This window comes from Drosophila melanogaster, chromosome 3R (genome assembly GCF_000001215.4).
Source record: "Drosophila melanogaster chromosome 3R".
NCBI lineage: Eukaryota > Metazoa > Arthropoda > Insecta > Diptera > Drosophilidae > Drosophila > Drosophila melanogaster.
In genome coordinates this window covers 24,557,367-24,583,015 of record NT_033777.3, presented here as the reverse complement: position 1 = coordinate 24,583,015, position 25,649 = coordinate 24,557,367, and the positions used below count along the sequence as shown (strand labels likewise).

General features: G+C 38.7%; 1 protein-coding gene and 1 long non-coding RNA gene across 8 annotated transcripts; one reads left to right on the top strand and one right to left on the bottom strand.

Annotated features, from left to right (window-relative positions):
* The first annotated feature begins 151 nt into the window (after positions 1–151).
* REPTOR (Repressed by TOR) lies at positions 152–25,648 on the top strand. Of its 7 annotated transcripts, none has more exons than NM_001043287.2 (6): positions 152–303; positions 6,498–6,552; positions 20,074–22,126; positions 22,194–22,449; positions 22,509–22,634; positions 22,699–23,736. In NM_001043287.2, exons 3-6 carry the CDS (start codon positions 20,174–20,176, stop codon positions 22,806–22,808), a joined length of 2,445 nt encoding a protein of 814 aa, NP_001036752.1. In that variant the 5' UTR covers positions 152–303; positions 6,498–6,552; positions 20,074–20,173; the 3' UTR covers positions 22,809–23,736. The 7 variants fall into 7 exon arrangements, with proteins under 7 accessions (NP_001036752.1, NP_733013.1, NP_733014.1 ...); NM_001043288.2 differs by lacking the exon at positions 152–303 and adding an exon at positions 5,563–5,839; NM_170151.2 differs by having other exon boundaries at positions 22,194–22,634; positions 22,699–25,648.
* On the bottom strand, positions 8,712–9,246 carry lncRNA:CR46094 (long non-coding RNA:CR46094). Its single transcript, NR_133443.1, has one exon. It is a non-coding gene; the product is annotated as a long non-coding RNA:CR46094 (long non-coding RNA).
* Position 25,649: the final 1 nt, after the last annotated feature.

Sequence of the window (25,649 nt, the reverse complement as noted above, 5' to 3'; positions counted from 1 at the left end):
AATGTAAATAGGTAATATAATATTTAATATTTATTTACAAAAATTTGATTTTCGAAATGCCCGCCACTTTCCCGCCAAATCGACGTGCCACCTGCAACACTGGTCGCCAGCGCAATGCAACCCTGTGTGTAGAATAGCGGAGCAAAAGCGAATGGTAAATAGTCTTCATCTACACCTGCGACCTGCTCGTCGCTCCCAAAAAATCGTTTCAAAACCACGGAATAAACCGTGTAACTGGGGAAAACCCATTGTAATTATCAAGTTTAAAGTGTGCCGCACATTTTGGCTTCAAAACCAGAATAGGTAAGTGACATCATCTGCTAAATAGAAGCATTCTAAGATTTTTGCTTTGTAAGCAATAGAGTATCGATGTGTGTGTGTGTATGTAAATGGTTCTGCTTTTGGTTGCTTTGTTGCTGCTTTCGTTACAGCGAACAAAGCGTAAGCAACTGTATATGTGTATCGAGTGGGACGCCAGTGGTGTGTGTTTGTTGCCCCGCCCCCAATAATTAGCATAAAACTCTCTTAACCACAACAAAAACACCACAGTCGTGTTGGTTTGTGCATTTGTGGATTGGGATTTCGGTGGTTTTCCTTTTTTTTTCAGCTGCTTTGCCTGCCCTTCGCCTTCAGCCGCAATTGTCGGTCAGCCGATGAAAAACCAGTTTGTTTGTTTGTTGGCTTGTAGCTGCTGCTGCTGCGGCTGATTGTTGTGATTTTGTTGTTGCTGCTGGTGCTGCTGCACTGCAATTTGCTTGGCGCAAAATTGGCGCCAAAAGCTTTTCAGCTGCAGAAACGTGTGGAAATGTTGAAATGTGTACGTACCATTCCAATCAGGCATTTGGCGCATGCACGCGCCTGTCGCTCGCTGCAGCTTCCATCTCGCTCGCTCGCGGCGGGATGCAAATACCGCAATCAGCTTTCGTTCTATCTCTTTCCCGTTGACACACATACACACTTCCGCACATCGCATTCATTCATGACACTGCTATTTACTCCCCCTCTCTCTCCCCTGCCCCTCTACGTTCTTCTTTTCGATTCCTTGTGTGCCATTTCGTGGTCTGCTTTTATTTCGCTTCATTTTGAATTAATTGCACTTCGTTAGATTATTATTTTTGCACTCTAACAAAGAGCCGTTCGTTTGGATGTTACTTTGTGTGCAAATGAAGATTTAGCCAATTTACACAATCGTAAATTTAATTTGCGTTAGTGTATGTAAATCCATAATTTTCAGTTTCTATTTCCTTTTAGCAATCAAGTGCTAATTTGATCAATTATGCGCCTTTGATAAATAAATAAATAATGCAGTAAATTTATTTGTTTGATATTCTCTTTAATGTTGTAATTGTGCACTTTTCATACATATTATACTCCTTTGTTCTTAAAAATGCATAAAGTGAAGGTGGTTTTAAATTATGCTATAGACTTTGATTTTTTTAAAAGGTATTGACTAATTGAGTTTTTTAAACTTCAAGTTTACTCATTTTAAATGCATGAAAAACAGTTCTTTATAAGTTTAACTAGTTTTTAGTTATTTGTTGTTAACGGCAGATATTACACGCAATGGACATCGCAAAGATGCTAATTCTTTATTTCCCTAAGATAAGGGTAAAAATATCAAATATCTGTTTCTGAAAGTTTGCCTATTTTGCTTTTGAGCATGAAAACTTTCTTCAACTTTTCTTGGGCACTTTGTGTTTTTGAATGTTCTTTGCATCAGACAGGCTAAGATCAGTGCTTGGCCTTCTTCGACACATGGCCCTCTTAACCCCCCCAAAAAAAGGGGGAGAACCATAAACTGATGGCGCAGACACCCCAAGGAAACCTTCGCTGGTCCAAAAGCAACCCCCAGAGCAAGCTCAACCCTTGTCCTTGGCCCTTCCTTGTGCATTTCCTTGGCTTTTTCCTCGCGAATGGGGTGCTTCCAAGGACCCAGTGACATGACATTGTAATGGCTTAGAAATTTACACGCATCCCATGCTGAGTACGTGTGTTCCAAGCACCCCTTACAATCCACAGATTGATCCTCCCCCTTGGTCTTTGCTCGGAAATTGAGGGGTTGGTTTGTGTCATGCACTGTCAAAAATATTTATTAAATTACCAATATCTGAAACTCTAAATAAATTTCCCAATAGATGTAAAATCAGCACAAGAAATTTGCTATTTTCAAACGCCTTTTTTATCATAACTTGGCTAAAAATGTACTCACATTACAACATTTGATAGTTTTGTGCAGCTTATTATCCCAACTAACGATCTATATCACTTTTTTGTTCATATTTGGAATTTCAAAATTTTATGAATTTTGGATTTTTTGCAAGGGGTAACATCATAAAATTTTGAAAAAAATTTAACAAAAAAAAAAATTTTCAAATTTAAATGCCAATTGATTTAGAATTTTATAACGAGTTTTTTGAGATATGGCATTCCATATTGTGGCTGTTTTTTATAAAATTATGACGAAAAAACGAACTATTATGTGCGGAAAATTAGGCTAAAAAATTATTGCAAAATTTCATATTTACGAATACCACAAATATTGACTATTTGATTTTGATATATTTGAAATATTATTTATTACTGTTTATGTATGTACCAAATTGTTTGCAGTGTAGAATTTTGGCACAGTGATTCGGGTTCTTTAAAGCGTTTTTTAATTCCTTCACATGCTGGAACAACATAGGGCAAAGTTATTCAAATTCCTTTTGTTCGAAATCCTGTTGAATGGCAAAGGGAATTTCAATTCGGTTGATTCGATGGAATTTCCTCGGCACCACGTGTTCCGATCCTGGGATTTCCAATGACTCATACGCTTGGGGTTGTTGCTAGGGAAGCTTCTGAGTGGAGGAACTTCAGTTGGAATTGCCTTCTCGATCCTGGAACTTCCAATCAGTTTCTTTAATGGGAAAACTAGCGTATACTAATTCCTTAATTATTACTTTACCGACTTCAAGCTGCTGGAGGAATAGGAAGAGGGAAAGTCTAGGGGACTTACACCCCGCTAGGCCAACAAATAACTAGAGGAAAACAATGGAATTTTCATAATTTTCCTGGTCCATCTGGTTTTTCCCCCCTGCTTTGTGAACCTTATCCTCTTAGAACAATGCTGTGTAAAAGCGCCCCGCTGGAAAAACTAGTTTCTCCGCTTTCTTTCGATCGGAAAACAGAAGGCGAATGCCTTGTAACCAGTTTCTGCTAATTTGTGCACACGTGCAAATCCTTGGACAAAGGATCCATTGATAGAAACTCGTTCCAGCCCCCCGCCCGAGGCGAAAAGAAAAAAAAGGAAAGTGTTGGGTTCAAAACGCCGCCGGCCACTGACACAGGAAATTAAGGTTAATTCATCAAATTTTCGAAAAAGTTTTCTTCAAGAGACGGTCCGGATGGAAAATGCACTTTTCTTGGATCATTTGTCACTCGCATAATTAGATGCTTGTTATGACATCGCTGGGTTCAAAGTGCGAAGCATCAAGTGGTGTCGAGATGAGTTAGCATTTTAGGATCACTATATAAGAAAATTGGATGATTATAAATGGGAGTTTAAGTTGAGTTCAAGTGGTGTAGAGTCAAAGGATCTCGCAGGATCAACAGGGATTCTTGACGAACCAAAGAACGAAACAATCTTCTTCTCTTCTAATAAATTGTATTAAATCTGACAAAAGTTGTAGAAAACAACAATTAGATGGAATAAAAATATATAGAGCTATAATTCTCATATTAAATTTCATACCAAGAACTGACCTTAGATGATCCTCAGTTGGAGAAATCCTTTAACAACACTTCCTCCACATAACCATTTAGAGCTCGAGAGCTTCTGTTCCAGTTTGGAACCATAAATCAAGATCCATTGTTCGTTTCACGTGGATTGTTCTACTTACCGTACTGCTTACAGAACTTTGTAAGACAGACAATGGAGGGAATCCAAAAACAGGACTCGCGAAGGAGACAACCCGCTGCCCTAGATAACCATGAAAAGCATCCCGAGACTCTTTTTATTTTCATTATTACTACTTGCCCGAATGCCAAATTTGAAATTCCAGTTTGCTTTCGAACAAAGCACACGCATATGGATCAAAGGACATTAACTTGGGTGTTTTTTTTTTTTACGGGGGGGAAGCGAAGACAGCTTGGCTCGAAAGGATCTGCTCTGGCAATGGGAACAATATAAAATGGGAGATGGGAGCAGGACAATGATATAGTAGCGATTTAACTACCCTTGGTAGTTAAACTTATGCTACTTTTATGTTTTCCCAATAAAAACAGTTCCGTTTCTATTCACTCATTCTTCAGATTTGTTTTCTTAGTTCCTTAGGTGCGCTTTCCCCTTTCCCCTTCCGCATTCATTTCAATAGAAATGTAAATAGGAAATTTTAATAATGATTGAAATGAGTTTTTCGCGTGGAAAAAGCAATCGTATCGAAACGGAACCGAATGGATCGGATCTTCGAAGAGGGTTGCTGCACCCCATTAAAAGAAACTGCATGCGGCAACCCACAGTTAAGTATGTAATTTTCTGCCATCCATATGCAGATTTGTAAGGACATAACAATCTACGAGATGTTCGCCATAAAAAGGAAAAACTTAGAGGGGGAAAAAAGAAGTGTACGAACTGCCACTGACATCGATGATTTATAAACTGTTTTTTAATCGCCAGTCGCGCTGCTTGTCGCCAATTTCCATATCCATTTGAAATTCTCCTTCTATGTGCTATATAATTGAGCGTTAAAGAGCGTGGAAAATGCAAATCGGTGGAAATGCCAGGGGGGGGGGGGTTAACGAAAGCGAGGAAAATTAAGTGGAAAGTGACTTTTTAAATAGGCCAAACTGTACTTGTGCGAAATGAAATTAGTGGTTGCGTTCAGGGGTAATAATATTTAAGTAAATGTTACTTCGTTCAGCAAACATTAATGCTCCAATATAAAGGGGAAATCACTTTAAGTATGCTACTAAAATTAAGTATGTAGCATTTGAAAAGCTGAAACTTCAATCATACTTAACTCTTTTCCAGTGAAACGCCATTTCACTTGAATTCCTATAAACTTTACTAATGGACTGTCCATCAAATCGTTTTCTTGGAAATAAAAGTTGTTTTTTCGCTGTCCAAATAGCACATAATAATTGAAAGTTTTACTGTACCTAGTTTATTTTTCTAAAATTCACTCACTCATTCATGGAAGGAAACTCCTTGCCGCCAGCGCTTTTCCACCCCGCGTCGTTTGCTGGCTAAACAAAAAGTTAAATCGTCTACGAAAAAAAAAAATAAAAAAAATAGAAAAACGGAGAGCAGAGTCCTTCGATTTGGCACAGTATTATCCTTGGCTGTTCAGGGTTACTTTTCGGTCGGCGGTCTTTCCACCCCCCAGCGCACGACGGCGGTTATCTTCGTCGCGTCTTCAGCCAGGATATTCGAGGATACAAACGCTCCGCTCTCCCGCATCTCCTTGCTTGGATGGTGCTGCTTTGGTGGAGGGTTCGCAACCTGAGACCAACTGAGCTGTAGCGCGGTGACTCCTCCCGAGTCCTGGTGGTCGGACTCTCTAGGCATTCCGCCGCCAGAGGCTGACACAGTTATCGAGTGCAATCCGGACAGGTCGGTTGTGTTCCGCGCTCCTCGTTATTCGTTGTTCGTCCTTCGCGTCGCGTCGCGTTTTCCGGTTTGTTAGGTTCCCTTTTTGCTTTTCTGTTGCCTAATCCTTAGGATCTTCGGATCGAGTTAGTGGAGCATTGCTTTAAGTCGAAGTCTTCGCCTTCAACGATTTGCGCACGCATCGTCTACTCACGTTAATCGCATTTAGAGCAGTGTTTTTATAAAAAATCCCAATCGTTTTTATACATTCAAGTAAGTGGAGATTGTAAGAAATTTTAAATAAGTTACATGGCGAAATGGTTGAAGTAACATTTCTTGTTCCCCCATCTATGCCAATAATCCTTTATTGTCACTACGCTTGGAAATGGAGTAAATCCGTGTCGGCATCTGCCGCCTTTAACCTTGTCAGTAGTGCTATCCATTAATTGCGCCAGCCAGATAGCAGCCGGCAATTTATTTATCTGTCTATATGTACAGTATATATACATTCATATATAGAGACACGATCCATGTCTCGCTGCCTTGTTGCTAAACTGCAAATACTTGCAGGCGGCAGACAGAGTGCAACCATTTTATATCTGCCCGTCTGCAGTTCTCTTTGTTTCGCTTTGGATTTGGTATAATTTCAACAACTTCCGCATTGTCAAACATATAGCATGCATGCTATATATGCGAATATTAATGAGCATATATATCTATATATATATATTATATATATTACATGCTATCGCCGACGTCGTCTGCAACCATTGAACCAAACAGCTAAAAGTTATTAATATAGAAAACTAAATATTTCGCTATTCTCCATTAGTGTGCCTAACTCATTTCGCACTTTGTTCTTTCCATGTATAAATGCAAATTACATTTAGCTTTGATATTTAAATACGGTTTTCTTTGTTTCCATTTGCAGGTTGGCATTTAAATAGTGCATTGCATTTTGAAAAATTGCCAAAGTAATTAGTGAGGTAAGTTTTGATGCTACGATTTCTTGGGTACCTTAATTATTGTAAACATAAGTCATGAATATATAAACACATATTTCATTCGTTGACAACTTAATTTATTAAATTGATTATATTTAGACTTGAGCTTTTTGTCCATGGTTATTTATACTTTTCCCCATGGGTGGTGACGTGCTATATTAGATAATGTCCAGTGGTCCAACCATGTTTCTCCACAAAAACCAGAAAATATAGCCATGAGTAGTAGTAGCAACTGATTGGCGATTGGCCCTGAACTTGACTTGAGTTGGTCTTCGGGAAAATAGAGTCAATGGTCTTGGCTTTTTTTTTTCTTCTAGTATACCGCCAAAATAAATGCTTAGTTGTGCTGAATGCGCTGTCAGTCTTATTTTTGTACATGTATATATTTTGTTATTATTTTTTATCAGCACACTTTGTTGTTGCTGTTGGGGCCAATGAACGTGTAGCTTGCAAATCAGCAAAAAAAAAAAAACGAGCTAAGGAAAATGGGAAAAAAATTGTTTATACAAGCTAGCAAATTGCTAAATGCTTTCCCCATCACATGCCGCGTGCATGTGAGCAAGCGTTCTATTTGAGCTACTGGTGGACGTATATAGCTCATCGAAAATCTAAAAAGTCCAGTGAAATCACGTTTAGCAAAGTGGTACGATTTTAGCAGGGATTAAATTGTGCAGCTTAGCCCTTTTTAAATGATTCTATTGATTCCATGGAAAGGAAGTTATGACTCTACTTTGACATCATCCGACGGATTATTTATTCATACTTTTTTTGATTCGCCAAAGATGGGGTAATTTAATTGATTTTCCTGGAATACTGTGAAATTCGAATCCCTTTGTTTGAACAGTTTGAACATTATTAAATGAGTGAAAATTAGTAGCGACCAAAATGGGGAGAAAGTGGAAAAGTTTTCTGGGGGTGGCCAAGAGAAAATGAGAAAACATATTGACACCCACGCATGATTCTGCGTGGTGCAGAAATGTGCCATTGTTATTTAGCCCTAGAAATGAGGTGTTGCCTCGTCTGGGGCCCCTTGTGCCAATTTCCATTTGATAAACATAAACAAATCGATACGCGTCACAACAACGTCTCCGCTGAATGTGGATGTGGATGCGGGGATGTGGGGCTGTGGGGATATCTGTAAGGACTGCATCAGTGTATAGACTTTGTGTACGCACACCAGCCGGCTAGCCCCCATAAAAACAACAACAAAAAAAGAGAGAAATAAAAAGATGGCAAAGAGAATGAACCAAAACCTTGGGGGTGGATTTTCGCCATTTTCCCGCTGCTGTGCTGGAAAATTACGACGCAGAAATGCTCGAGTTCGGAAGGACATCTCGGTGATGCCCACTCGGTTCGCCCACTTTACGCCCACTGTCCTTGACAGTCTGCGGTTGGCATTTTTGTTGTGCTTCTGCTTATTCATAACAAAAACAACATCGATTCGCGAGAAAGCCTTTCGCCGGGAAGCTTAGCGAAAGGCTTAAACCAAAGCTCTGGGCGTTGTCACATGGCCTTGTGGAAAAAGGGATACGCGGCCCAAAATCTAATTAATTAATAAGGGATTATTTATGCCTTGGCGTGCTTCCGAATTGGTCAAAATTCACAGCGAACGGAAAACTCGCGCCTATGCATAAATAAGATTGTGGATTGTGTGGGGAAACGACCATTGAAATCGCCGACGAAGGACAACGCCCACGAAAAAAAAGGAAGAAAAAAAGCTATTCAAGGTCTTCGAAGCTTTGCACTGCCTTGAACTTTGGCGCAGGAAAAGCGAAAGTGAAAGTGTGGAGCTTCGATCCCATGGAACCCGAATCGTAAAGCCCACGCATCCCTAAAGTACATATGTACATATACAAATGCATACATAGCTATGTATGTATCTAATCCCACTTTGTTACGTAGGCGGCGTCGGGTATCGGGAATATATATTGTAAATACTCAAATGCCGGCGCCCACGTCCTTGAAAATCATTCTACATGCCTCCTTGAACAGGGATAAATACAGTCGAGGTCACAAATATAACGATATGAAAATGAAAACGATATGAAAATGATATAAAACGATTTTCTATGTAAAGCTTACTTAAACGGACAATTTTATATTGAACAATTATAAATGAAATTTTGGAAATAACAAGATTTCAATTAAAAGGTTTATTTCAAAAATACTAACTAATTAACTGTACATAAATTACAATTTCTTTCTTTTGTATAAGAACTATTTTTATCTATATCCTAAATCCCTGCACTTCCGGTGCTATTATTTTCACCGCAGCTGTATATATGTACGTATAAACAATTTGTGCTTTTGTCGTGGCGGTTGAGGGTGTTAAACAGAGCGTGGGATCGGGCTGTTATCCTTGCTGCTCCCTACGTATCCTTGGCGTTCCCTCTGCAAGTTGGGTCGCAATTTCGTATTCAAGGACATGGTCGTGATTTTCTGCCACAGCAGCTACTGTATAAATAACAAATATACACATGTAACTCCGTGCGTCAGTTGGTTATTTTCCTCTCCTGTCCAGAATTTCCATTATGTGTCGCTAAAATTTAATTTAATCGAATTTGCAGACCCTTCATGTTGCCTGGTATCTTTAAGGTAATAAATTTCAGTGGGTCCTTGGAAGTTACAAAAATAAATGCAGTTTGAAGTTGGTTTATCTATGAAGAATTCTTGAATATATTAAATGTACATAAATGACATACATCACACATACATACATCATACAAGGCTATGATTGACAGTTCTGATTAATTCCGAAATGGGAATTCAGGGAAATCAGTGAATTCCTAGTATGCTTTTATCACCAGTTGAAATATAAACAAATAACGATTTTATCAGAATTCAATATAATATAAACAAAAACCCAACCTGATAAAAGCCGAGTAAAATATATCCGCTGAAGTTTCAGTTTTCCACGTTCATAATGCCAACTAAGCTGTATCGCATTACTCTTTAATGGGGCATAATTTCATCAGCTGAAAATATCCGAGAAGTTCACAGGAAACTCAGACAAATCGATCGCAGAAATGAGATACAAAAGTATCTAAAAGAATCCAAGTGATAGGCGGTGGATTCAGAAGTTGAATTGATACTGCTGTTTTTGCGATCTCTTGATTCGTTTTGTTATAAACAAACTAATAAAGATCGTGTGCAAAAAAAAGTGCAACGTCAGCGAGGAAAAACGCGCGCATTCTGCTTCTTTTATTGCTTGCAATTTTACTTAATTCTGCAATGGCAAAATACTTATAGTATTTTGTATTTTTCGATTGTTGTAAACAAGTTTATTTTTACACTGGCGAAAAATAAAATCAAATCGAAATCAAAGCGCCAGACAATTTCATAACAAAAATTTGCATAAAAAAGACCGAACGAGAACAACAACAACGGCGGCGAATGTGCAAGAAAAGGGAAAACAAGCTGAAGTAAACAACGAAAGTGACGTCAAAATAGAGGGTGATAGGAAGAGGAAACAAGAGAGGTAAGGGAAGAAGGAGAGAGTGGCGGAAAAGCTTTGTAAATGAATTTATTTAATAATCAAATGCAAAAAGCAGAAGAATAATAAAAACCAAAACAACAGACTGTACTCGAGCTTTTTGTTCCGCCTCTCTTATTCCCCTCTTCTTGCTCTCTCTCCAAAATGGAAAAGACGAAGTGAAAGAAGCAACAGACATTCGTTAGGTGTGTGAGTGGGAGAGATGGTGGGGCATGCGCTCTCATAAGCTGCGCTACTCACACCGAAAAAAATATTTAATACCAATGTGTAATTTTATTAAATGAAAACAAAAACTATCTTGGTTTTGCATACCACTTAAAAAAATATTCTTTTAATTTAATGTAGGGACCGGTTTTTTTCCGTGTTCTCTCTTCCAGCTGTACAATCAAAACAAAAGCGATTGGAGAGCTTTTGGCGCTCTGCTTTTTGGCTTTGTCGCCGAGCTTTGCACACTTTTTATCAATCGGTCAAGAACGTTTGACGAGCGCAGACCAACAAAAATAATCCAACAAAACGTTAAAGAGACTCCAGAATACAAAACCAGTGTATTGGGCAGCACATAAAAGCACACATGCACACAAAAAGTGTTATAATCAAAATAAAAGAGAGAAGGAAAACAATTAACGCGTACCGAGAAGATTGAAATAAATCAGAAAACCGAAAAACCAATAGATTTGTCATAATAGAAACAAGTTTTTTGAAATAGCCGCATTTAACGAAACGAACTAGTTTCCGAGGCAACGACATAAAAAACCATACCAATTTGCATAAATAAATAAACCAACAAACATAAACGCTGCCAAACTTGACGAATGCTTTGGAATTCGCCTACCGAATAATATAAACGTGTATATTGTTGTGTGCGTACATATATGTATATAAATTCTTATTAGAACCCCACTCCAAAACAAAAAGAACAAAAATAAAATACAGAGAGCGCAGAGAGAGCAAAAAGCCCCAAGTTTAGGCTCCGCTCTCTCTTCCATCGATCAGTTGTTCGCTTGCCGCTCAGCTGCTCGGTCGAAACCGCAAAATTGACAACAATCCGAAGCGAATAAAGTAGCTGAAAAAGCAAACAAAGCTAATCAGAATTTGTTGTAAATTTTTGCCATTAATTTAGAAGCGAGTTTCAACAAAAATTATTGAGTGCCGCAACCCGCAGTACGGAATAATACAAATAATAAATTAACACCAACTTTGTCGCCACTGATAAGATTTCTCCCCGCTTATCAAAATTCGTGTATGTAGCAAACCGAGTGTGTTTGGCTTGGTGTGCTGTGCTTCGGATGAGATATACTACAAATGTGCTTCATTATAAATAAATTTTCGTCTTAATCGCTACATGTGTGACCTAGTTAAAAAAACAACTCACACTCACGCATGAAATAACAATGAAATTTACATATAAACGTGGACCGCACCATATGCATAATAATTAATAACGAAAAGCGAAAACGAGGATGTGGATGAGGAAAAATTAAACAAAAATACAATATCAATTAATTTGTAAACACCGCGAGAGGGATTTGTTTAAACCGTGTGCATTTAATTGAAAATCTTCGAGGAAGTAATTTAAAAACGCTTTTACAACAAATCATCACAGCATCATTTTCTGACTTGTTTATACGCAACGAGGTGTAAAAACGAAAAAAAACAAATAAGGTGGGTACGAATACACATAAATAGGTGTATTAAAAAATGTTTAAATATCTTTTAAACGACAGAGGGGATGCAGAATGAAGAAGTTTAATCCAAACATAAAAATTTATATGCTATTTATATAATCGTGCTGTTCATGATAAGGATATTCTGTAAGGAATGCATGAAGGTTTAACAAGATTTATTTTACCGAGAAACATCTATTAATTGGACTAAAAATTTGATTTATGATCATGTTTGAACTTAATGGTTCAAACAGTCGAAAGAAATATTTGTAGTGTTGTCATAGGATCGGCATAAATCCTCAATGTTTACAACTTTCTAATGCAGCGAAGTACAATTTGTATGTAGCCCCCATAGCTGCGCTCACCCCACTTTCCTAAGCCGACACACTGGTAATTTATGATCGCAGACCAATTAAAAAATTAACTTAAGCCCAAAAAGGGGCTCCATCCACACAGCCACATCCCCACTATCCCCAACATAGAAACCGAAAACTTGAACAACAAAATCTAGCCTGCCCTTTGAAATGTGAGACCCACAAAGGCGAAAAAAAAAAAACTAAACCAAACCAAATTCGAGTCAAACAAAACAACAACAATAAAAGAGCATAGTATAGCACATAAACCTATAAACATTCCGAGTATTATTTATGTATCGAGCACACTGTGTATAGGCGACTTGATAGCGGCTTAAGTTAAGCATTTCCTGTCGCGTCAACAGAATCTTTTGGGCATCAAAAGAGTCCCCACGGGGCCATGGAATTCGTTGGGATACAAAAATATGAATCTTGTCTTCTTTTTTCTCCCTCGTTTTTTTTTTTTTTATTCTTTTCGAGAGGTCTATTTTTTCCCCATTTGTGCAAATAATCAAAGGCAAACACACACAGACACTTACAAATGAAACAAAAGGAAATCAACAGAAATTTGCTGTGTTGTTTGGCAACAACAAATTAAATTGAAATTGATTTCAATTTGAATTTTGTTCGCTCGGCTTGAGTTCAGTGTCAGTGCGAAAATTCAAGGTTGAAAACTGTTGACTTCGTACAAGAAATGAAATAAAACAAAATCCAAACAGCTTTAACACGTGAGAAGCAACCGCACACTAGTAGAGCCTAAAAGGCAGCCATATGTTGGGTAAACTTTGGGGGGGGGGAAAAAGCAGTAGAAGAGAAACCGAAAACAATCCAAAGCCACTTACCCCCTATCTTGAGTTGGAGCCAGTTTTTGAAGTTTTCTAGGCGTCCCATAACATTACGTATACGACATGGGTCCAGCTGCTACATCAGTTAATTGGATGCTGAACTTTCTGTTTGGCAATCTCCGCTCGCTCGATGGTTATAATACTGCCAGTGACTCAAGAGTTAGTGTGTCGATAAGAGCCATAAAGTGGGCAGGCAGGTTTGATAAAATAAATCAATAAAAATTCGCTGGAAAAAACGTAACACAAAAAGGCCTAAAAATATAAATTGGGGCAGAGTTAAGTGTGCTATAACTGATTAGAATGCTGATATTGCGTTTAGTTTAAGTACTAACAAATTTAGTAAAGACCATTAGTAATGGTCGAAGTAAATACTATTACATCTTCAGCAAAAATACAAAGCAATTACATTTCATTTTGCTAATGCATCTCGAAATGCTTCAAATGTTAGTTGCTCTTTTAATTAAGAGACTGCAATATGCCATCATAAAATCACAAAGTCAGTTAAAGTGTTTATCATAACTGGTTCTATTCAATTGGCATAAATATACATATATAATTAGCTGGTTACACATTATAGACGTCATAATTAATTTACATGTTGTCAAAAATAGATTATAGATTAATGAAATTGCTATTGTATGATGATCTATCAAACGGGTGTTATTGCATCATGATCTGATCTTCGCCATAAAACGAGCTAAGCTTTGCTTTCAATTTTATTTATTTGTTTGTATTCCGATCAATTTGTTCGAATCGGACTCTTACATATTAATATTTGTTCAAATTGCCGACTATATAGTCTATATACGGTCATTTGCTTTTGCTGGCCTTCAACTTTCTTTGTTGCCGCCGTGCAGGAGATTTTTGTGATCTTTCCAGAGGCTGTTCCGCGGATGCGGCCATTAAGCAAACTTGTTTGCTTTTCTTTGAAATTTCTTTAGCAAAAATATTTAAACACACAGATACAGATACAGATATGCATATTTATATCAATTGTTGTTGCTGTCGCTGTCTCTTGATTTTTTAAGTGCTCGTGAGTCATGAGTGTTTTGTTTTACCCCAACTTTTTTGGGTCACTTTTCGAAAGGGACAAATCTATTTATGCAGCACACAAATATCCCGTGCGGGGGCGTAAACTTCCTGAACCGAAATAAGTTTTTTTTTTTTATTTGCTCGCTGAACAAAACATTCGCTTGCCATCTTTTGTGTTGGTTTATCTCTTCATTCTGGGCTGCTCGATAAGATAAGTTCGCCATCCATGCCACCCCTAAAAATGTTAGGGGATAGCTCTGAAAATTTGCAAGTGCCTGACCCATTGAGCGTGTCCGCTTATCAGTTGCCCATTGTCGTCTCCTCTGCCGGCACGCGGCTGTTGGCTGATAAGAGGCGGAGTCAAAAGCGGGACAGCTGACGGGCCAGACGCCTCTGGAGGGTCTGGCTTCTTGCCACTCGATAAGGAGGCGCTCACGTGTTCCTGCCTCCTCCTCGAATTGAGTCAGCGTCATTAGAAGCGATTGTTCGAACCCTTTTTGAATGCATTTCTATTTGTCTAGCCGTCTACAGTAGTCACGATTCCTATTGATTTCTATTCGGCAAGAGTGGCTGGCGGTAGCATCTTGTGTTTGCTAAAGTATTCAGACAACTTGTGCTAATTTCTTTTTGTGCTGCTAAATCGATATAAATTGATTTTAATTATTTATCTATTAGCGAATCGGTGGGGAAGCAAACATGATATACTCTGTGTTGTTTGATTGGTTGTCTTCGCAGAGGGTTTGTTGTGGGTAACTGACGAACGTCAGCACGGGAGTAGAGGTATTTTCGGAATTCCCATTGCGAAAGCATCCCACGGAGCACTTGAGAGTGTCAAGTCAATCACCATATTTTTTATAACAATTAGTAAGAACAACAAAGCATTAGCAAAACTTAAGTTGCATTTATTATCGCGACTATGCCTCTATAAGCTTTCCACTTTCAGCCTTTCTACGCGATTCTCAAAGTTGTAGCTTAGACACGTTGTGGCAAGTGTAACTTTGTAAAAGTTTCCATTGGTTTGCAAAGTTCATGAGGGTTCAAAATATTTTGAACCTTTCTATGCGATTCTCAAAGTCTTGCTTAAGCTATGGAAATTTAGTTTCATATGCAAATCGAAACGATTCTTATATACTAACCTAGATCTCTCACCTCCAACGGCTACGTTTATTTGCACTTTCCTGAGTTCGCTGATCGGTGTCTTGTCCCGCTCTTTCTCTTCCAATCAATACAACAATTTACAATTTGCGTCAGCTGTTTGTATAAGAAGTATTAATGTATAAAACAAAAAGCAAAACAAAAATCGAACGCGACAGAGCGTGTTATATCATCAATTGCCAGACATTCGCTATGCTATGCTAAACATTCCGGCATATGAATACTAAATAAACGATAGAATCGAATGCCCGACACCTAGCATGCACACAATTGGGTACACTGAAAAAATCGGGATATTTCTAGTGCAGACAGTGAAAAATCAATTATCTGTTGGCGTACATACTATTAATTCAGTTGCATCTTTAGGTTGGTCTTACTTATAGCATTTTGATACATTTTTCTGATGACTAATACAATTTTTTTTCGGTGTACCTATTTATTTTTATGTGCTTCCTCCTAAACGGGGGCACTAAAAATAAATCGGAGGAACTTGCACTTGGCTCTGCGGCTACCTCAACATAAATTTGTTTATCATTGTGTGGGTGGCTTTGAGTGGTTGTGTGTAATGGATGCATGCAAAAATTGCGTGTTCCTAAAATTAGAGCAAAGTGTGAGCAACAACACAAAGACAAAGGTAAAAGTGACTTGCACAAATTGCTAAACAAAGAAATGGCTATCGTAGTATGCAAGACATACAGAAAAGGGATTTCATTGTTACAATAAAGTCACTAAAAGTAAGATTTATTCGAGGATACAATCAGTTCACAGAAGCCACAACTAGTCAATATTTGTGCTATATTAACTATAGTGGGTAAAGAAACCCATTTTACAGGGCTATTAAAAACCCCCCATGACTAAGCCACTGGGTAAAGACTTTTGCCAGAAAGAAGGGGAATATCAAAGCAAAAGAGACAGACGGTGAGTGGGGAAAACTGCATGCAGTGGAAACATGTGACGCTCGATGACGAATGTTGACAATAACAAACCAGAGAGCGATGAAAAGGGCAAAAGGAAAAGTTATAGAGCACCTATAGCACCCTAAACACCGCAAACCCCCCGCATCATGGCATTGATCACTGCCACTGACCCATTGATAATGCGGAACGGAAGTGCTCCCGATCAGCGATTCTCTGCCTTGCTCTCTTCAGCCTTTGTTTTCACTTTAACTTTTGGTTAGTTGTTTTTGTTTTGAGCTAGTCTGCGTTGCAATCTGAACTTATCATCACTATCACCGACTATGAAATACAAATTTATAATGCAGGCTCGTCTGTTTCGAATTAATCAGCAAATTTAATCAATTTTAATTTAATACGAAATTCAGAGTGAGACAAGCAAGTTCACAATTCAAAACATTGGTTTTAATATTGTAATATAGTCTATTTTGAAAAATTCAAATGTTTAGAAAATTGCATCAATTAATATGGTAATAAATTTAATCTTTAAATTTGTGATTAGATCGATATCAAAGAAAAAGCAGATCATAAGAATTTTGGATAGCAAAACATTTTATTACTCATTCGTAAGTTGACAAGTTTGAGCAAACGTGGCGTATGAGTAATTTTGGCCAGAAATTAAGTTATTCCTTGATTTCGTAGGAATTTTCATTTCTTCATCAGTCGTTCTTGGACTTCGGTTCCCCAATCTTGCAAATATACCCTCAGAACGCTCCACAACACTTTGAGATACATGTGTAAATAAATATAAATGTATGTATGTACATATAGCGCAATCAACAAGCACATGAAATCCCACACTCACGCAAGCGTACACAAATCTAGTATAAATTCTGGCGAAATGTAAAAGCTTCCATTTTGTTATTGTAAGCTAGAGGCGGCAACAAAAACGACAACACACAAAACTCGTCAGTCAGGCGCAAAGCTACAAAAAGCTTCATATTATATATTATCTACAGAGCACAAGCACTACACAAGCCTATATAAATAACTAGAGTCTACGAAGATGGCGACAAAAGCAAATAGACGGAAAACATATGTTGCTCAGATCCAGAGTAGGGGAGAGAGCGAGAGAGCAGGAGAGCGCCCACGCTCTCGCAAAAGCTTATTATTATTTACAAGCGTCGCGTTTTGTTTACAACTCTGCAGATTGCTTTCCTGTATCTGTATGTGTAAGTGAGGCGAGTGGAAAACAAAGGCAACTCTGCGATAAATTATACATTCAAAACAAAATATAAAAAATAAACAGTTTTGACCTTGGGTTTGCTTAAAATTCGTGCTCACTCTTTGGCTCTCTCTTGCTCTCTCTGTCACTTAATTTGTTGATAGCAAGCCACGCTAACAGTATATTTTCTGGAAAGTTAGCTGCTTTCCTCAATAATTGTTAATATTAGTGCATTATTTCATGTTGTGTTGAAATAAACTGGTTCGTCCGATCCAGACATGTGTTCATAATATCGCTTAATTTTAATTTATTTGCGGTTACTTTTTATTTTCATTTCCCTTTCGTTATTCTGAATTAGTCACATAACGTGCACATTGGTCACGCCTCAAACTGGAGATGTGTACTTTACCCCCAGAACTGGTATTACCTTCCAAATGCTCTTCACGTGCATCCCACTCGGTTTTAATTAGTTTACATTGCCAGTGGAGAAGATACAGTAGATGTTCCCTAAATAAGCCATCGCTAGGTTCTAATATAGTGGTATATTACCCTTACAGGGGTTTGAGGACCCTAAGAACTTGAAACTTAAAGATACAAATAGTCAGGATATTGTACTTACATATGTATGTATATAGTATATACACTCGGTTTTCTGTCCACAATATCATATGCTTTGGATCAGATGTTCGTCCATTTGCCCCTTTTTTCGCTGGCGTTGCTATCTCCACCAAACATTTCACGTTCATTAACTCGACGTATCGGTGTGTGTGGGGAATTTTTTAATGGTATTATTCATTATATATAAATGTGTGTTTATCTTTTATTGTGCGCTTCTCCAATGTTTGCTTGTCTTCTTCACTTTTTCGTACAATTCCACTTGGGGCCTTTTTTTGTTTCTGCTTTTTTTCGGCAGTCAATGTGTAATAAATTCTTTTTTATTCGCCCCTTTGCGTCTATTTCCATGTTTGATACTCGGTTTGGCGTGTATATATATGAATATATACATATATATAATATATAAGCGCCCCATTCGGGTTTTTGGTTCCTATGTTTTGGTGTTTGGTCGGTTCTCTCCGCATTTTTTTTTTTATTGTTTGGCCTTCAACGCGTTCAGCTACCTTTGACGAATATTAAACAATTTCAAGAGGAAATAGCAATAATGTAAAGCAGCCAGAGATACAAGCATATCACTTAGCAAAAGTAGCATTTGGTCTGGGCTTGCCTTGTATATCGAGAGGCTCCCCCGAAACAGTTCCCACCCCCTTTTTGCCAAACCATGCGAACACATCGTGTGACCTTCACGTCTTCGAACGGGGTATTACAAAGTTCAAATCGAAACTGCCGCATTGGTTAATGTAAAACAGGGGAGACCTTATCATCCGGAATGTGCTCACTTATCGGCTGTAATGGATGAAAGATAAGCCAATCAGGGGGATCACAATAGTGTTTGTTCTGGGTCGATATGCTATTGAATAATATGGGGGTAGCACTCTCGTTTATTGACGTGGCTGAGGGATTCTCTTAAACTATAGGAACTACTTTAGAATCTAAAGTAGATTTGATAACATTAAGCGGTCATTTATGATTATTGGAACTAACAAGCATCTTCAAGATGCATTGAAATCGACCTCACCAAGGCCATTTCCTCGAAATTTCCACAATGCACGGCGCATATTGTACCAAATCCCTTATACTAGATGCAGTTTTCCTTCCTGATTTATGAACATTAAATGGAAAACGAGAATTTTGTATTTTCATGTGTAAACAAACTAATTAATATTTATTATCGAGCCACCAAATGGAAAACAATAGCCGGTTCGGTTTCGCCCCTGAGAGGCCTTTCACCTGACCGAGAAGTGGTGTAGACTGAAAGAATCGAATCAAAACCGAAAATGACTTACTAATTTTGCAAAAAGTTCGCCATTTCTTGTTTCCCCTGCGATCCAGTATTGTTTTGATATTTTTTCTTTCATTTTTTTTTTGTTTTGCTGTTCTATTCGTTGTTTTGATGGGCAAAACAAAACTGTTGATGATTTCTCTGACTTTTTGCTTTCGAAAATTTGTTGTTCACCAAATCAGTTGAAAGTATAGGGTGTCGTCGGTAGGGGAAAAGAGGGGATCAGGCCTATCATTTGTTGTTTTTCCTACCTTTTGGCTCGCCTTAAAATCGGCGATAACCATAACAATAACAAACTTTGAATAGTGTTGAGTTGCCTTTCGGATTTGCAAATTCTTCAGGTTTCAAGAGATTACGTTTATCTGTTTAGTTTTCAGTGGTATACGAAGTTGTTTTGACTTCAGTTTATAAGTCAAAAGGGATAAGATAAATGATATGATGAATAGGGAAAGTCACAGTTCCTAAGAGAGACGACTAACTTAATTTAATCTTATCATGATTACTTAATTTACTCATGTAGCCCTGCCCATTCCCCATCACAACTGATGGAGCATAGCTATGGACAATATGGCAATGGACATATGACAAATATGTTTTTATTTATATTATCTATGCAATCACGTGTTGGTGCCGCCAACTTATGGACACGTGAGCCCATCAATTATAATCTTTTCTTGGGTTCGGCTTTGGCTTTGGTTCCGGCTAGATAGCAGCTGCATATGGGGTGCTTAGCATAAATGCCAACACCATCGGGGAATTGGGCTGAACTTAAAATGACCCATTGGAAAACCAGTAACTAGCCAATGAGATTGGAAGTGAGAATGCTGGCTACCATCAAGGTTGTCTGGTCAATATTAAAGTCATAATATATTCGTTTAATGAGCTGCCGTCTCTGCTTTCAATGCAACTGGTCTGATTCGCATTCGTTTTTCTTACCTACTTTCAGATACTACAAGATAAAGTCGGGCCTGGGCGCCCATCTAGAGAGGGAGAGGAAGAAGTAGCTATAATCCCAGACCACAGCGGGACTGCCCGCCATAGATACAATGACAGAGAATCAGCTGTATCCCATGTCATCGGAGTTCTTTGACACCGGCTCGAACAGCAGCAGCAACACACTTAAATACGATCTGTATTCCCTGGGCTCCACCGTTGTGGGGGCGGCGCTGCCCACGTTGACGATCAACACGGGCTACGGCAGCAGCAGCAGCAACAATAACAACACTAATAACAACAATAACAACAGCAGTAGTCACAGCAGCAGCAGCAACTGCTCCACCAGCACCACAAATACCTGTAATGTAATGCTAAGTACAACGGCCATAACAATACCACGCAGCAGCAACCACAACCAGATCCATCATCATCCGTATCAGCAGTCCGATTTGCAGACACCGCGCCATCATCCCAGTCCTCTACACACGTTGCCCAGCATGACCCATCAGCAAAATCAGCTTCAGCAGCAGCAGCAGCAGCAACACCACAACCAACAGCAGCAGCTGCAGCAATCGCATTTGGCACTGGGAGAGCTTTCAGACTTTGGACTAGATGCACTGGATGCCGCTTCGCTATCGCCCACTCTGCTGCAGGATGTGAGCCTGAGTGCTGTTTCTCCTCTAAGCACCACACTCTACAATGGCAACACCAGTGGAGCAGGCAGCAGCAACGGAATAGGATCCGGCAGTGGTGGCTACTTCACGCCCGACATGTCGCACAGCCTCAGCCTGAATGTGGTCAGTGAGCAGGTTCTGCTGCAGGAAGCCACAACCCCGAATGAGTTGCTCTACGAGATGACACCCAACTCGAATGCCATGTGGAGTGATATCAGCAGTGCCATTATCCATACCAAACACGAGCCATTCAGTCTGGACGATGACTATATCTTTCCCAACGATAAGGCCGAAATACAGGCAGCCGATTTGTCTGACCTTAATGGCGGCGATTTTCTGGATGTGATCGGAAATATAGAGGATTTCTTGCCGCAGACCGCAGTCACTCAAAGTGTCAATTTCCTACTGTCGCCGCAAGCTCAAGGACAGGATGCCCTGGTGGCACCGCCCATGGAACTTTTGCAACAGCAACAACAGAATCACCAGCAGCTGCAGGTCGGCAGCCTGCCGCAGTTGCAAACGCTGCTCACGCTTTCCCAGCAGCAGCAGTCGAACAGTTCCTCCACTAGTCCGTATGAGATCTATCACAGTACGCCCCAAAAGCCGCAGCAGCAACAGCTGTCCGCCAGCTTCTCGCCCGGCAGTCAGGCATCCCAATCGCCATTGACCCCACCGCCGCCACCGCACGCCAATCGACCCCAGTACCAGATGGTTAAGTCGCGCAACATGCAGGAATTGATCAAGAAGGGCTTTCCCATGTCCTCGCCGCCAGAACGCTCGATCCTAAGTCAGTCCGCCGCCTTGAGTCCGGGTGGTAGCAGTGGTTTTGGCAGCTCGGCTTCTGGCAACAGTACAACTACCAGTAATCAGACATCCGGATCAGCCGTGCGCAAATCGTTTGGCTACCAGAGCGCCGTTGAGAACTCCCAGCTGAGTCGCCTCAGCTCGTCGGCTCCGACGCACTTGGGATTGGAGCACATCTGGATGCGGCGGGAGCCACGACAGCATTTACTCTCCACCGGCTCGCTGGCCGAGGCCGAGAGCTTCTCTTCACTGAGCACGGGCAGTGTCTTGTCCCCGGATGGCATTGACTTCTCGCAGGACGATGAGGATGACAATTCGAGTGAGAATAGCGATAACTACGACGATTGTAGCAGCGACAATGGACTCTCTGAGGATGAAGATGAAACGCGTACCTCGACACCAAACCATTTGTCCAGTAGCAAGGGCAAAGAGCGATTTTTCTGGCAGTACAATGTTCAGGCCAAAGGACCCAAGGGAAAGAGACTGGTCTTTCAATCGAAGCTCGAGGATCCTCATGTGCTGAACGAGGTGACAGACCCCGTCTTCAGTCCAACGTGCTCCGTGCGAGGCATTAAGGTGTACAAGGTAAACTGAATGATAATATATTTTAAATTGTTTGTGCTACAATAATTTCCCTTCTTTTAATAAACAGCACAGTGGCAAGGCCCGCAAGGGCGATGGTAACGATTTAACTCCCAATGCCAGGAAGCTGCACAATATTGGCAAGGAACTGGACAAGCTAAGCCGCACCATCAATGACATGACTCCTGTTTCCGAGCTGCCATTCAATGTGCGCCCCAAGTCGCGCAAGGAGAAGAACAAGCTGGCCTCACGCGCCTGTCGCCTGAAGAAGAAGGCGCAGCACGAGGCCAACAAAATTAAGTTGTTCGGCCTTGAAATTGAACACAGTGAGTTCAATGTGAAAGCTGTGGAAATATCTTATAATCCTTCAATTTTCGTTTTATAGAGCGCCTCATGAATGGTATAGCCGAGCTAAAGCAGGCCTTGGTCGTCAAGCATCGCACCAAGAACCTGGGCGAATCCACCGAGGAGGTGGACCAACAAATTGCACGCATTTACGCTACCGCCTCTTGTATGTATAGCTTATCCTACTATAATATTCAATTGTACTAATGTTATATTAATCAAATTTGCAGCTGGAATCCGCATTGCGGGTGGTTCAACGGATTTTGTGAACAAGGTGCTGGAGAATATGCGCGGCGGCATGCCGAATGGAGGCCTCGAGGAGCTGCGTAAATCGTCGTAGACCAAACGAGGACAGAAATGTAAAGCTAACGAACCGCCCATCAAGCCAACTTTTTATCCACACCACCAACAACTGAAACCAATTCTACGACAGGATGACAATTTGATTTTGGAATGGAATCAGTCGAAAAACAGGAAACATTTTCTTGAGCTCGCAATTAGTCGAGAAAATTCTCTATTGAACCTCCTTCCCTCCTCAAAAACACAACGTTCTGTTAAATTGTTCTACATAAGTGATATAATATTGATAACCAAGATATAACTGTGATTCAAAGAGCCTGGGCTTTATATGTTTTGTATGGCAGAAAATTGAAGAAAATATTTTTGACTTTTTCGCGACCACGCCGAAACCGGAAAGCCAGAGCCAAACAAACGTAAACAAAAGAAAAACAAAATTCCTTTTGAAAATGCAACATTAACAAATAGAAAGAAACAAAACAAAACAAACACGTAAAGAAAGAGGCCACTACAAAACTGAAAAGAAAATGTGAAAAATACAAAATTTCGTTTAGCCATTAAGATTGTTAAGAATCAGAGTGTTAGATGTAGATGAGCAAGTGAATTTTGTAGGGCTTTGCTACCAGTTTTACCTGCTTAATGAATAAGGGTAAAACATTCATATGATTGGATTGGAAGAATATATCGGGAATGCTAAAAATTATTGGAGTATAAGTTAAATACAACTGCGATTTATCTGTTTAAGTTTTAAATGCTATATTAACGATGTATAACTTTGGTTCAATGTTTTAGTCATAGGTTTTTACATTTAACTCAATGTGGGGAGAGAGCTTTTAAATAGATCATACGAACCTACATATTACATTTATCGGTTATTATAATTGTTTTGGCCCTCTCATCCAATATATACATATTTTATGGTCCTAGGTTGTCTTTTTTAAGTTTTCCATTTTGTTAAAGAAAGTTCGATTGTTTCCAAATGAGAATGTTTTGCGAAACTTTATTAATTTACTTAAATGCTATAACTATCTATACATATACATATACATACATACATGCGTGGTGATATAATTTTAATTTTTCTTTTTATGCTTTTATTTCTTGGTGTTAACCGTAGGATTCAATATGCTTGAACTCTACAACTGAGAATGAAATAATTTTAAGTTTTTCTATTATCCATACGATTTGCTTATGCTTATGAAATACCTTCAATATAAATTATAATTTATTAATTTTTAGGCACACATGAAAACATTTTCAAGGCTTCAGTTTTTATCTTTCACTTGCGGGCTACTCAAAAAACAAAAAAAAAAAAATATAAGAAAAAACACCAAACAAAAAAGTAATACAACTTTGAGTTTTATTCTAATTTGCATTATCAAAATGAATACTTTTGCTCTGCTTCGATGCTAATTTTGTGATATTTGTATTCAAATTTTCTTTGTTGTGTAGTTCTTTGGGGCGGGATCCTCCTATTTTGGGTTATATTTTCCATTTACTATTTGTAGCCTTTCTTACTGCTATTTGTTGCTTAACGTGTTGTGTTCAATTGATATCAAAAGAATTAACTTTCGAAAGAAAAAAGTACATTCTAACTGAGGGAAATGGAAAGAAAACGAGAACGAGAACGAAAATACAAATTACAAAAGTGATTCAAGTTAAAAACTTAGAACTTAGGCACTCGTATCACCCACAGCGATGAACACGTGGACATAACAAATTGTAGTTGTTAACATAGGCTTAAACAAATATATAATAGGAACCGATTGAGCGCACATACATTATACATCGACACACTAAATTGGCCATCAGTTTTAACGGTTTTCAAATTCATGTCTTGGGAGCTAACTCATTACATAAGTGATAAGAATTCAAAATTACAATCTAGTTACTTTAGAAACACACCGGGCAAGCGGATATCCCACATACACATCCACATCCACACACAAAGTACAAGCGCAAGCAAAAATACAGAATATGTATGATCGATCTATGCATATATCATAATTAAGTCAGGTTGCTTAGGTTTTAGAATGGCTTTGTGTAAAAAGTACCGAGTAAAGCAAACAGAATTCAAGGCGAAGCAGCATTGAAATAAGCACGACAGTTCCTCAGTGTTTAATATTGTATAATAAACATATTAAATATATATTTAAAACAAAAAATGTATACCTAAATGTTACGGATATTGTAAATGTGTGTGCTTTATATAAATGTGCTTCAGAGAAAACAACTTTTATATACATAACGAATCTAAGCAAACTACCTCAAAACACGTTGGAAATGAAGTTCAAGATTCATATTCGATGGAGAAGCAAAAGAATTACAATTTGAAAGTAAATATAATTTATATAATAATATGAAAAAAAAAACCAAGAGCCTGATTCATGTGTCCATTTAAAGCATATATACATATATATATATATCTATATTAATAACAGTGCATAATTATGTATTTTCAAATTCTTTAAATTAGGTATAATACAAAAAAAATTCAAATTAGATAGTTGATGCGCTCGACAAAGCCACGAAGATCAGACAACGAAAGTCCTCTTGGCGAGTGCATTACCAGAACCAAAAATTGAAAACAAAATGAAAAAGGTTTAAAAAGTCCAAGATGGAACAATTGAAACAATACCAGAATATTAATAAACAATGATGAAAACAAAAACAACTGTGTTGAAAATTAAAAATTTTGTATGCATACGCATTAAGCGAACATTAAAAAGATGTGAAAACATAACTATTATGTCTAAATAAACACACGTCAGATGTATGTACGTCAACGGAAAACCATTGTCTATATATTACAATTACTAAATACATACCAAATTGAATACATATTGATGAAAAATAATAAATACTGGCGAAAGCAAAAAAACGA